We start from the raw sequence: 14,339 nt of genomic DNA on the forward strand, positions 1-14,339 counted from the left end.
TCTCCAAGCAGCTACATGGGGCAGGTTCCTCGCAAAGTTTTCCTTGCTTGTTGTCAATGGAAATCTTAACCCTTTCTAGAGATACTTCTTCTGGGGCAGTGTCTTTTTTGGTTAGCTGGTTGGTTTTGTTCTGTTTTAAATGTTGTTTTTTAAGTTATTGAATGAATAAACTTTTCTGATGCATGAATGTAAATCACCAGTTCATACTGCAAAGGTGACTCAACAGCATTTAGATGCCAACATGCAGTTACTTCTGGACAGAGCAGGATGTGATTCAGCAGCTACAGGCAAGTAGCAGTGTATCCCTTGCATCCTCTACACTTCTTTTCTCTTAATAAATTAAACTAAAATCCAGTTTAGTCATATTTACTTTGATTTTTTTCTTTATTACAGTTGCTATTGATCTAACATAATATATACCTCTTATCCTTCGCCTCCAGTATTCAGAAGACCTATGAGGAATCATAGTATTGGCACACATCAATAACACTAAATAAATCTTGCACTGAGCATCACATCAGTCTTACCATCTGAAGAGTTTTCCTCCCCACATTATCAAAATTCCACCCAAAATGCAGCCCCCAGCAGGGCTGTCTTACACCAACAGCTGGAGCAGCTTCTCTGCTGCTCTGTGCTGCTGTGACCGTGCCGGAGCAGCACACATCAGCTGCCGGTGGACACTGCTCCATGGGCAGAGCCTGGAAGAACACCATCATCGTCCACCCACACACACGGGCCGCTGGGGAAGAGCAGAGATAAGGTGATTGCAAAACGCAGGTGAAACGTTTATTTTTGACTGTGTTCCCTGTGAGGAACAGAAGGTAACTGACTGAACTTGACAATATCAACCTATAAAGTTGAGCAAGCAGAAGCCCTGGCAGGGAGTGCTGATGCAGACGCTGCACAAGGATGCTGGTGGGGACATGCCCGGTGCCTGGATGACCCCCTTAGCATCTTCTCTAGAGCAGTTCTGAGTGTCTACATGGAAGAAAGCGTTTATCTTTACACAGCACTTTTCATAAAGGCAGAGCTGGGGGGGAAGTAAACTACTTGAACTCTCTTGGAGGATCTAACAGGCAGGATTTATTAGTTTTAATATTAAAATATTAAAAAACTACCTTGATCATAAACTTAGGGGGTTTGAGTCACTAGAGAAAAAAACACAGATTTTTTGGAAAATGTAATTTTAGAGTTTAGAAGCCGGGAATAAATGGCGATATTAAAACCATCAGTCAAAGCCACCCTGTCTCCAACATACAAACCTATTCACATATCTTCTGTAAGGGCAAATGGTATTCTCATATTGCCTTTATGCCAAACCTGACAAAGGAAACAAGTATGTTCCTTGCCACCCACTTTACCAAGGGACTGCCTGAGGTGTCACTCCACAAGGTTATCCTCGTGTCTGGGTGTAGTTCCCGGTACTGAAGAGACTCTGCACCATTTCCAGGGATTAAGTGGAATTTGGTGACAGGGAAGGTCTAGACCAGGACTTTGTATTAGAGAAAATACCATGCTTATTGGAATGCATTTTAGCTCCCAGCTCCACAAAACAGCTACCCATCTATTTACACCTTCCCTGCACAACAAATCCGCATGTGTTTAAAGTGTGAATTTAGGCTGTTTATATAAGAACACTTTTTCTAAAGTATAATAATCGCCTATTATAGCTTTCATTTAAATTGGTTCCTAATGGAGGTAAATAAAATGAAAAGGAGTGGTTTTACCCAGGCTGTCTAAACCACCCACAGCATACACCAGCTGATAATCAGTCTAACTACCTTGTTCAGGCAAGATCCGAGTCCTGCTGATTTAAATTCTGTCCTGAACATAAACAGTTTACCTTTTGGATGGGTTACATCTCAGCTCTGCTGTGCAATATTTACCTTCAAATAGGGTAAAAGCAAAACACAATAGAAAGAAGCTGCATAAACAGTGCTCAGCACTCTATAGGCACTTTGAGGAAAAAAAAGTAAATTCAATTAATCAGAGCATAATTTCTTCAAAATTTGGTAGTTCAGAAAAACAACCAGCCTTTCTTTGCGCAGAGAAATAGCCACCTAATGTTTTGCAAGAAACAAAAGCATGCACAAGGAATTACAGTGATAAGCTAAAAATTGTTCTACTCTAAAAATAGATTGTAAAACGAAGGGGAAAAATCCTAGAAAAAGCTGAGAATAAGGTTTTAAATCTTACACTGAAGAGTTGTAAACATGCAAGCTCAATACCTCACAACTCTTTTTGAGTAAATAAAGGTTTAAAAATGTTCTTTCTTTAGCGTGACTGAATTCCTTTCCAATGTGACCTCAACATGCCATTCCTCTATCTTTATCTGCCGACGCAGCAGAGCTGTTGACCTTTCACCAATGACCTGCGCAATCAATAAACAGCCGACAAACTCTCTCCACAGAAATGCTCCACGGACGAGTTTCTCCCTCACTCTCCACACCATCAGGCTCTGCTGTTACTGAACTTTTCCTCGGGCCCTTGGTTGTGACTTAACAAACAACACGGGGCTCAGAAATACATTTTCTTGGGCATTCCCTATCCAAACATATTAAACCTCTAAGTGATTTTGCTGTTGTTTGCAGTCCCATGAACTGCTCTCCTGTTACGTGTAGGATCTACAAGATCTCTACCTCATGCTGAGCACTTCATGTTGACTGCCAAGGGCAGAATCCAAACTCGCATAACTCAAATATGCACAAACTGCTGGAGAGTAAGATAACAGCTTTAGAAAATAAAAGATCATATTAAAGACTTGCCCAAAAAACAATCGGCACAGTCTCACCTTAAAGAACTTCTCTAAAGAAAAAAATGACACAGTCAATTACAGATGTCTGGAATAGGAAATGAAATCAAGGCAGGTCAGAAAATACAAGCGGTATTATGGATGTCTTTCAGATGGCTTCCAATGATACAAGTTCTGTTGTACTGTTACACTACATAAAAAACATTTCTATCACCATGATTTAAGAAAGCACTGTAAGCGTTTTAACACAAACTGACCCGTATATTGAAGGTGTTGCAAAATGGGGAACCAGTAAAGTGCTGCAATGTGTTTTGCTGGGGTACAGAAAAGAGAACAATCATTCCCTGCGGTGGTTAGAGCGAACATACTGAAGCATTGGTCAAGATCTGTGAAGCCAAAAGAATGAACACTATTAGAGACCAGCCATAAGCAGAAATGAAACTAATTAGTCCACAGAGTCTTTTATCAAACAGTGAACACAAAGGTAAAACAGAGGTGGAAGTACTGAAAAGGAACTTAAGATTATTAAAACTGAAAGAATAACAGTTTAAAGAGTTTAGTCCCATGTCATCTAAAATGCTTAAGAGATGGAGTTTCTCTCTGTATATATATATATACATATACATATATATACACATATTAACTTTTCTTAGTGTATATATATATTTTTATATATATCTATAGTCTAAGGAACAATTGCAATGGGTCTTAAAATGTTAATAATATTTGCTGATGTCAGGAAGCTGTAATTTCAAAACCTAATAAGTCTGCTAAAATTTGTTCAAAATACTACTTTCTCATATGCTTCACATACTCCAAGAGACTGATATATTGCCTCTCTCCCTATCATTTGAAAAAAAATGGTAGCATGATTACAATGGTGTTTTGAATTGTTCTGTTAAATTAATAATGTAAATCAGTTCTAAGTAGAGCATAACATGACATTCCTTTACACACAATTTTTTTCCAGTCTAACTTGAAAGTATGTTCACTGCGCATTTTTAGGACCCACTAATGATAAAGATGAGCTCTTTAAAGGGCAGTGGCAGCAAAATTTAGTAAAAGTGATCGAGTGATTAACCTGCTCATTACAGAAACAAGAGTGTTTGCATTATTATTTGCACAGCAGAGAGCTGAAATGCCTGTATCAGCTCTGATTTATTTATTTATTCTTAACATAAGCAAGTAAGCATGGTTCAAATTGCAGTATTTAACAGATTACACTGATGGATCGATACAATATTCCAGCGAATTTAAACTTCAAGCAGACAAGAGCTATCAAAGCTTTTGATTAAAAAAAACCCTTTGTATTTCTCATTTGAGTCCTGATCTCACAGCCTGACCCTCCAAGCAGGGTTTCATAGGCAGGAGCCCTGCATGGCGCCGGCACTCAGGCAGCTTTCCTCTATGGTCAGGGTGCCCGCGGAGCCGCCGGGGCTCTGCAAGGACAACAGTCACCTGCACCAAGCCCCAGGTGTTTCTGAGGCATCTGTTAACAACTTGGTGAAGTGAAAGAACACACACTTCAGATTTCTACACGTTACAGGTATTTCTTAGTGTGAGAGCGGGACCGAAACCTCCTGTTTGGGATTGCTTAAATAAACTGGCGCAGATTTCCAACCATGGGCATCGGCAGCCCGAGACCAACAAACACAACTTCAGAAGAGCCGGGCATCCCTCTGGTCTGGTTTGTCAGGGCAGGACACAGGTGCCAAGCAGGATGCTGGCCAGGGAAGGCAGTGAGGGGCTCCGCCGGATGAGGTGGAGGTGCAGCCAGGAGCCCTTGGCCACCAGCCATGGTCCTCACCTGACTCACACTGTGACCAAAGCCCCGTCACCCCACACTGCGTGGGCACAGTGCTCTGATGAGGGGGATGAGCTGTAGCTAATATAGGTGGCAGAAAATTCAAGTCCGAGTTCCCTTCTTTTTAATCTACCAGAACCTGCAGAAAGCCCTTGAGATCCCAGCACTCTCCAGGTCAAAGCTACGTGGGAATATTTGGCCTGTGCTGGGTTTTGGGGTTTGGTGATTTTTGTTTGTTTGTCTTCTTTTTTTTTCTTTTAACCTAGATGAAATGAACTGAAAGTGCTGCTTAAGGAGAAAAAAAGAATGCAAAACTGAAGAAGCTCCATAAGTAGGTATATTAATAAACAGGCTCCTAATTTTTTATCTTTGATGGTATTCAGTACTATTTTAAATATTCTCAACAGAATCACAAATATACAGAAGGTCATACATAAAATCCCCAATGAAGCAATTTAACGCTAAATTAAAGCTGAAACTAGGTAAGCCCAACTCTTGGGATCTTGGGTATTTTCAAAGACTAGAATAGAATCAACACTACCCAAGAACACCGTGTGTTTTTCAGATTTTTAAATATTTATTTCTTAAATTAAATAGAATAGGTTTAGCTGGTTCTTACAGCTTAGCAGGAAACAATTTAATTTCCAAGCCAATTGTATATTGACAGTTGGCAACAATGGTTTTACTTTATAAAAAGAGAATGGGAAAAGAGTTGTGCATTTCTGAAACGCTTCCAGAAAATTTCCTTTGAGAACACATCCAGTGAAAAGTATACAAACAGGCATTAAACATGAATGTAATTTAATAAACATCCACTCAGCTATACGATGTGATAAATAGGTAATAAGAATGTAATACAGGCATTTAGCTTTCACCTTCCAAAGGAGCTGGAAGCTAAAACAATAATACTTTCATTAGACTCTCCTGTCTGGCATCGAGAGCCAATTTCCACCTATTAATATGGATTTCTATTACCTGCCTTGTGAATACTGTTAACCCATTTATCAAGCAAGAAGCCGTACTTTTGTCACTTATTACAAGCAGAAGGAGAGCAGAAGGATTGCTAAACCATGTAACATTAGAGCATCAGATTAAATCATTTGACCTAGAAGAAAAAACATTCCACTTACATTTAAAAAGGAAAAAAAAAAAAAAATCGACAACAAAACAAAACAAAACAAGACCCAAAAGGCAAACACCAGCTCTGCTCATATTACAGCTAATAAGAGCTCTTGCAGGATCAAATCTTTCCTTGCTGTGTCAGAAGGAAAAAAAAAATCTGTGCACAGACTAATTGTAAACTCTGTGCATGTGTAATTAAACATGCCTCATTGGTTCTCTTGATATGTCAATAGTGGGTAGGAGGAGGTTGATTTAAGTTAAACGACTCAAGTCTTACCGAACATTTGCCCCTTTCTGTGTCCTCTAAGCAAAGCATCATTTAACAGAACAACCTCAGCCAAACACGAGGAGCTCGGAATTAAGTGTTTATTATTCAGATTACAGCGGTGCCTAAAACACGCCAGGCACTTTTGGGAACGCACAGGGAGACGCCGGGACTGATCCCTGCTTTACACCCAGAGCACATGTGCCCTCCCAGCACGGAGCTGCTGTCCCGCTCCCCTCCCCCAGCAGCCGGGGAGATGAATGGAGGGACTGTGGTGCAATCGCAGAGATGACAGGCATGCATCTATTAATCACATGTTTGTTGCTAAACACACTAAATTCCCACTTACCCACAGCGCCAAAGTCTCCTCGTCCTCGCAGCCGGTCCCCAGCTGCAGCGAGCTGCACTCAGCAGCTAACGGGGGCAAATGAGCATCTGGCTTTAGCCTCCCCAATACCTCACTGCTCCCCCACTCACCTTCCTGCTAGGGTATTAAGACCATAACATTTTTCTTGTTATTCATGCTGAATCAGATTATAAAACATGTCAGCTTCCATGCCCATGATAAAAGCTCCACAATATCCACCTCACCCACTTTTTCTGAAGCCATGACCCAAGAGAAGCAGTTGTATTCCTCCCACCCTACACTTATCAGCTGCAGACGCCAAAAATACTGAAAACCTCAATCCACAAAGGAGAGACAGGATCCAGTAAAGCAGCAGAATGTGAGCCTAATTTCTGAAGTTATAATACTTCCATTTTTCTGGTCTCCATTCAGTGGAGTCATTGAAGATATGTGAATTCTTCAACTGGGATGTCTCAGCTTTCCTTGCCTCACTCCCCACTGCTGTAACTCAGCAAACCTAGTTCACTTGGCTTCAACAGCTTAGTGCTTGTTTACCCCACTCACCTGGCAATTCTTGTTTTGGTTCAATTTTGCCAAACCACTGAAGTCTCCCAATGTGTTTCTTTTGGTAAGACTTCCACACGATTTCCACCCCTGGCATTCCACAGGGCTTCCTGCCCCATGTACTCCAACACCTCCAACATTACTACTAATAAAGAATATTTCTCTTTTCTGTCTTTGAAATCTCACAGTGATCAGTAAGTTAGTGAGTTGCTTAGAAGTCATTGAGCAATCAGGCCACTCATTATTCTCCTCAATGAAATTATTACCTTGAGTAATTTTTAGTGCAGTACTACAGGTTGGCCAATTTTGTATCGTTTTCAAAGGACTAGAAGAAGTACTGCGGCCTCATGAAACAGATTTTGAATTCCTCTTATACTCTCAGGTAGTCATTTTATCTTGAATTTTACCTTTTGCACACTGCAAGTTCATCCATACCCTTTTCTTTCTCAGTGGTCCTTTAAGCCTTTTCTATTCATGCTGCAGCTCAGCACAAGGACAAGTATATTTCTATAAGCCATGTACTCAGAAGGCTCTGTCAATATGCATGCATGGTGCAAGGAAGAAACATATTTCTGTTGAAGAATCAGAAGCTGGGGTCAGATGTTTTATATTTTAGCCAGATTTTGATAAGACGTATTAGGAATTCATAGGGCTTTTATCATTTTCAACAGCAAGAGGATTAGACCCTATGCTGACAAGAGCAAGCACATCAATTGTTAAAAGAAATATGCACCACACTGAAATACAGTAAAGCACCTGAAAGACATAACATACTGTCTGATAAAAACACTATAAGCACTTTCAAATTCAACCCAGTGATGACTTGTAGTGTCAGTGCTTCATTTGTCTGGCAGATCCAAAATTACAACTTCTCTTCTAATGCTCAAAAATACAACAGAAGTGCAAAGGGAAGCCATGATTTAAACCATGGCCTCACACAATAGCAGAGATCCAAACTATGGATAATATACTGATGCTTAGGCCACAGGGCAGAAAGAAACAGTAAGAATCTTTATTGGGATTCAAAAATTTTATCCAGCAAGCTTGCAATACTGATGAAAAGACTCAAGTCTTAATTTTAAATAATATATATTTTTTTTTTCTCAAATTCAAGGAAAGGTAAAGATATTGACTCAATAAGTCCCTCCCCCCATCTGAAGAAAGACTCCAAAACCAAAGAGCATCTCAAATTCATCCTTCAATCCCCTAAAATATTCAGAGCACAGCAAATGTGTTACAAACTAAATGACTTTTTGTACTGAACTTCTAAACCCCTTGACTTCTAATAAGGTTGTGCATCATTTGATTTTAATTACAGATTTTTTTTTATCCCTTAAATTTGACTAAAAATGATGTGATTTACAAAGCAAACAAGCCAGTTAAACAAAGCTAATTAAATTCACTAGAGACAGCCTTGCTTTTCCCCTCAGTGAGTGTTTATTTCAGCTCCCAGTGCTCTGATAGCTCCTGACAGCTTGCTGGGACACAAGAAAGAAGTAGGTCAGGGTAAGCTGGAATCAGCAACAGAGGATCCCATTAGACAGGCTTGTAGGGTAATACAGAGATCGAGGAAGTGTGTGATGTAGTGACAGTGTTAGAGACACATAACAAACAGCCTGAGGACAGCCTCCAGCAGAACCGGTACATTTATCTTCTCTGTGTTATAATGACCTCTCATACAGCTTATCCAGTTGGTGATTTCGCGTACAAGAGGTGTTGTATAAACCTAACGACAAAAAAATGCGCTCGTGGTTTGCAAGATGAGGCCGTGCCGGAGGCAGGGCTGGCAGAGGCTCTTCCACAGGGACAGGGGCTCCAGGGGGTGCGGAGCCTGGAGCTTCCTGGGGCAGCTACTCACGGGAGCAGGATACGTCCCCCTTTGCTCCAGCTGGGAATGCAGCGAAGAACCTCACTGTGCACAGACATCAAAGGGGAATACGACTGGTTTCTCCTAACCAGCTTCTAAAACATTACACTGATGATTACGGTCAAGGTGCCTACCTGGATCTGAAAATATCAGGTATCCTGTAGCAAGAAAAGCCACGGTGGCAGCTAGAGAGCCCAGCAAACCGCATTATGGGGCACAAAGACACCCACTTCTGACTGCGCTGTTGGCTGGGGGCTCCCGATGTGCGGCTCCCCAGGTCCCTGTGTGCCACTTGAACTGATGGGAGGGCTGGGGTATGTCTGCCTGTGCCATAGCACCTCTGCCTTTGGGAACAGCGGCTGGCAGACAAAAGAGGCTGAAAAATCTGTGGTTTCTGCTGGCTTTCCCAGCTGGGATTGCTGTGTAATGAAGAAACATTAGCGGAAGCAGGCAGGAGAACCAAAACAAAAAGACCAAAGAGATTGATGTAAAATATAAAATGTTTTATGTTTCTACCACTGTACAAGTTTTTTAATGAAAAGTGTATTTTTTACTGGATATGTGGATATACCTGGACACTTGCTAAGGCAACTTTTCCCTCCCTAAGAAAAGGATAAGAATATATTTTTCTTTTCTTCTCTTTTCTTTTCTTTTCTTTATTATTATTTTTATTTATTTTTTTTAAGTGCCTTGGCAATGAGAGCAGAAAACACAGTGTCATAAACTCTGTAGTGTAATACTAAGTCAGAGGCAAGTGGAAAAGCAGAGCCCTAACCCTCCTTGTTCTCTTGACTACTGCTCACACCATGAAAAGTTCAAAGTGTCTCCCGCCATCTCTGGCAGTGCTGTACATACCCCAAACATTTCAGTTACAAGAACCAATTTCTCAGGCTTACACACACAGCAAGAAAGATTTTCCTCAACTCCAAACTGCGCAGCTTACATTAAAAAGCGAGCGTGAGAGTGCGCTATCTCAGAAAATAGGTAAGTTTGACAAGAACAATTTAAACCGCCATGGGCATAAACAAACACAAATGGAGAATGTTGTTTTATTTTGTTCCGAGCTCAATACATTCACTTTGTTTAGTGATGTCTCCAGCATCCACTTTACTTGAAGTGCCTGAGTGACATGTTTTTTAGAAATGATGGAGCCTGCACCGATTAAACAGCTTGCATTATTTCAGGAGTTTAATTTTTGCCACCCCAACTTCGTTTTCATGTTTATTCAATGAGTCTGTCATGTTCAGCACTTGTCCCTTTCTTTGTTTCTAGTTACAATCTTTCTGCAACACAATCTGTCTCCTGCGCTAGCAGCGCTTCCTGCTCTTCAGGGGGCCACACTACATGGCCACTCGCACCCACCCCTTTTATGACACAACACATCCCTTTCCTGCATTTTTTACTTTAAGCAGACAGTTCCACTGTGCTCTCAGAGGTTTTGTTCGAGTGACGCCTGTTTACTCCAACCCTGAGCATCCAGGTAAAATCCCCACCCGCTTAAATGTCCTGAAGAAAAGCATGCATGTCCTAACAAAAATATACATTAGGATAAAAGCATTAAAATAAAGGAAGACAATGAGAATGATCAGAGCAGCACTGCCTGTGAGGAAGGACGGAAGCTTTTAACAGCACTAAAATATAAAATTGATTTGTACACATATTTGATAAAAATCAATACAATTAGCAAGTAACTGAATACTAGAAAGGGAAATTGATTGCTCGAGGGCCCAGAGGACTCAGGGCAATCAGTCCATTCTTCTAGCTCCTCCACTCTTAATAAAAATTTACTTTTTCATAATCCTGCCTGAACTCTTTGCCCATTAATAATGCTGCTAAATAGCTCTTCTTTTAGCAGTATTATTGCAGACCTGCTTGAATTACATTTAGAGGCAGTTTCGAGTGGCATGTCCTGGCCATTTTGCTATCTGCAGCACAAACCTCCAAGAGATAGCATAAAAGAATACTGGCTAATGAACAGGAGCACGGGAACACTTGAGAAGAGCTTATAAAATTAAGTACCAAAGTTTAAATAAACGGATTACCATAGAATTGATTTGCTACATCAATTTGGTCAGCTTTTGCTGATACATCATTCCTTCCTCAAAGGAGAAGAGCCACCGTTTCGAAACAACTAATTAAACATTTTGAACTGTGGCCTTACAAGGAGAGCAGGGCTGCATTGCTCTGCTCTCCTGTCTCCCTTCTCTGGCTGAGTGATTCTTCACTGCAGCATAAAAATCGTTACTCCACATGAAACAGGAGTCTGAATTTACAGTCAAATCTAGACAAAATGAAGTGTCTTCTACAGCTGCCGTCTCTGAGCAGATTCCAGTTTCAGGCAAAAGCATCTCCTCCTCCTTCACTATGGTGGGACTGGAGGAACTAAAACACGATTGTTATGCCACCCTAGGTGAGGATTTCCATTACAGTCAACCAGCTGTACCATCTGATAGAGGGTGCACAAAACTCACACGCGCCCACAAAGGAGGTTTCTCTTTCAAAATGTCAGATGCGTTCTCAGATAAGAACTTTCTCAGATGTTAAGCTTTGTCCACTGACTCATCTTGATAGGAAGCTCTTTAAACCAAAACCTGCCTTTGGGCCCTCAACAACTTGTGTGCCAGTCTGCAGTTCAGGGCAACACAACCTTTGCTGTTCACTGGCGCCCCGACTCAGCAATGCACTTGAGCATAAGCTTAAATCAAGCTCTATGAGTTGCCCTATGCAAGCCAAAGGTAAACAAATAATTTTTCCATATTAATGAGACCACTTGCATGCTCAAAATTCAACAATATAATTTAAGCACTTTCTAGGGCATCTCCAAGGGAACATCTCAAGAATCGCTGAATTGAATAAGATCACGTATGCACCTCGTCACATTGATTCCAGCAGAAACTCCTTTAACTCCAGAAATCTCTACACATACTCATGTCTCCAGTGGTCCAGCAGACCATTGATTAAACTGAGCCATTATATCAGTCTAAGAAAAGACCCATGGATGCTTTGCAACTCAAGCAGCCATCTGTGGTGATGCCTCCATAAGGGTGGATGGGAGACTACAGTGCTGAGGGAGAACAGTACATCGCTCTGCAGGTCATCAGCATAAGTGCCACAGGTGTAGCTGCAACATCTGCTGTTGCCTCACTAAATTCTTATGATGTTCTTACTCAAAATTTTGTCCTACTGCTTCTTCTTACAAAGAAGAGACATTGGTCTGGACACAGAAACAGAAACCAGAAATTATACCATTTCAGTGCTGGCTTTCTTTGTAACCATAAGAAAATTACTTTAATCTCTTCGCTTCAGTTTCCCTGCCTTTATTAATAAAGCAGAGACAGTAAAACTTATTTGACCTAACTCATACATCTTTTGTGAAGATGAAATGCTTGTTCTGTGTAAAGTACTTGAAAGATGAGAGACATCAAGTAAGTATTAATCGTAGTCACCACACCTAACAATAGGATCTCCAGTATGCTGATTTGGATCTGTGTTTGAAGAGTCTTTCTTTGTGCAATTCAAGAATGATGCCTTTCTGGAGTAGTAGGGGTGAATTAAAGCTAATCAAAAATTCCTATGTTAATTGGCCTTCTAGACTTCAGAAGATCATAGGAAGGACGATGCTTCCATTTCAAAAGACAGCACAGTGCCACAGAATGAATTACATCAAACTGGCTGCAGCCATTTACAGCATGGTCATGGAGGGAGCTACAGGAGTTCACCCACCAACATCCATCTCAGGGCATACACACTTGTAAATCAGCTCCTATTCAATAACGAAATGCTGAGTGACTCATTCTTTGTATGCGTGAAGAAGCTCTCAGAGAGAACCAAAGAATCTTTTACTTTCTCATCTGCCTTTATAAACACTGAATTATATCTTCTTACTTTTGAGAAACTACAATGCTTCCCAGACGGCTGTAAAAGAGAACATTACCGTCTGAGGTTTACAGAATCCAAGGCCACCCTAAGATCCAAAATTTCTGTTAAAGGGGATTTGGGAAGATGGCTCTTTAGCAGCTTAGCTGATTTTCTGCACCAGCTTCCCGGGCATGGCGAGGCACACTGACCTCACGCAGATGTGCCCACAGGGCTGGCCCGGGGAAGGCGAGAGACAGCGCTCCGGGCACTGCTGCTGTTCCGTGTGGGTCAAGTGCCAGGTTATTTACTTAATGTCTAAAGTACCTCCTGCAGCTCAAACTTAGCTCATGCAACCACAGCTGTCCTGCTGGCAGTAACCAGCAGGCTAGCCAGGTGAAAGTAGTTTTCACTATTTCTGCCCGAACCAGGGCATTTACACAACAAGAACAGTGGTGCAGACATACCTTCACTTCTGTCCCAGTCTCAGCACCAGCTCAAAGCCAACCGGCAGGTCCTGCAGCCACACATCGAACAGCAGTTTTAAGCTTGGTCAGCTGTTCCGCAGCCGGACTGCCCAAGCACTGCGCTCACCCAAAGAAAAGTGCTTCAAACAAACAAAATAGACCAAACCAACATGTGCCTGTGATCACAGGACAACGAAAGGTGTGCAGCCCCAGCACTGTGCCTGCTCCCTGCCACAGCTCTGCATGCCTCCAGAGGTGACACCAGGTTGGGTCCCTGGAGCATCTCTTCACTGCTGCTAAGAGAGTCCAATTCCTCCAGCAGAGCCATCACAACAGAACTATGAAAGCAGGAGCACAAGGAAAAGAAACCCCAAGAGTTGCAAACTTAAAAAAGACAACGAGATAAAGAAAAGCACTGTCTGTGAGTCAGTGTTGAAGGAACACAGACTGAGTCTGCACAGAGGAAACACTTACTGCTTGAGTGGAAGCAATAGGAGATTCCGGACCTGGTGGACCAGGCACATGAGGGATCCCAGCCCTGCCGAGGTGGACCTGGACCTGCTGTGCCTCCACCCTCCTCCCAGATACCTGCCTGGCTTCCTCAGCTCTCCCTCTGTCTCCTTGGCTTTGCCCTCCCTTTGGTCCCAGCCCATCCCGCTCTCTCTCCCCTACCATCGCCTCCTCATACTTTGGACTGCTTCATCTCTACACCCGAGGTCTCTGTCTCTCCATCAGTGGCTCAGGCAGGACCAGCCGGCGCAGCCAGGGCAGCCAGTGCCACAGAGCAGCTCAGCTCACGCCGGCAGAGCTGGTCCACCTCCTCTCCAGGATTCAGCGGTATGCATAAACAAACAAATTACACTACAGAGACAGAGCTAGGCTCCAAAAGGAAATGACCACTGGATGTTATTGCTTAACCTTCTTAATAATGAACGTGTATTTCTTGAAAATATATGCTGCCTAATTCCCTCGGCATCGCAAACATGTACAACAGGAGGGTAATTTAAGTTAATCAAGCCCTAAGCTCCACACAAAGTGTAACAGTTTGCTTCACTACGTTTTGGGTAGCAGATGGCAAACCATTCGATGGTAAGTTTTCCACAGCCCTTTTACGAAGGCCTATTCTGCTCCCAGTGCAAATGCCAAAGAAGGGATGTTCGCTGGACTAGATGAAGGCTGCAAAGTGGGTCACCATTCTAACTCCTGAAATAAGACATGTAGATACCAATATAGATGCTCCAAAGGGAGAACTCATGGAGAGTGAGAATCAGTTATTTGTCTGGTAGTTCACCATTGC

General features: G+C 42.1%; 1 protein-coding gene across 1 annotated transcript in view; it reads right to left on the reverse strand.

Moving 5' to 3' along the window:
* The window catches only part of MAMLD1 (mastermind like domain containing 1), a gene marked incomplete at both ends in the record, with an annotated part of 68,986 nt that extends 55,269 nt beyond the window's left edge, over nt 1-13,717 (reverse strand). The window contains 2 exons of the mRNA XM_080352735.1: nt 6,293-6,427; nt 13,517-13,717. Coding sequence (XP_080208861.1) covers nt 6,293-6,427; nt 13,517-13,717 — 336 coding nt within the window. The remainder of the gene's footprint in view (nt 1-6,292; nt 6,428-13,516) is intronic.
* Between the last annotated feature and the right edge of the window lie 622 nt (nt 13,718-14,339).

The sequence above is a fragment of the Nesoenas mayeri genome (assembly GCF_963082525.1).
Source record: "Nesoenas mayeri genome assembly, chromosome: 13".
Taxonomy (NCBI): domain Eukaryota; kingdom Metazoa; phylum Chordata; class Aves; order Columbiformes; family Columbidae; genus Nesoenas; species Nesoenas mayeri.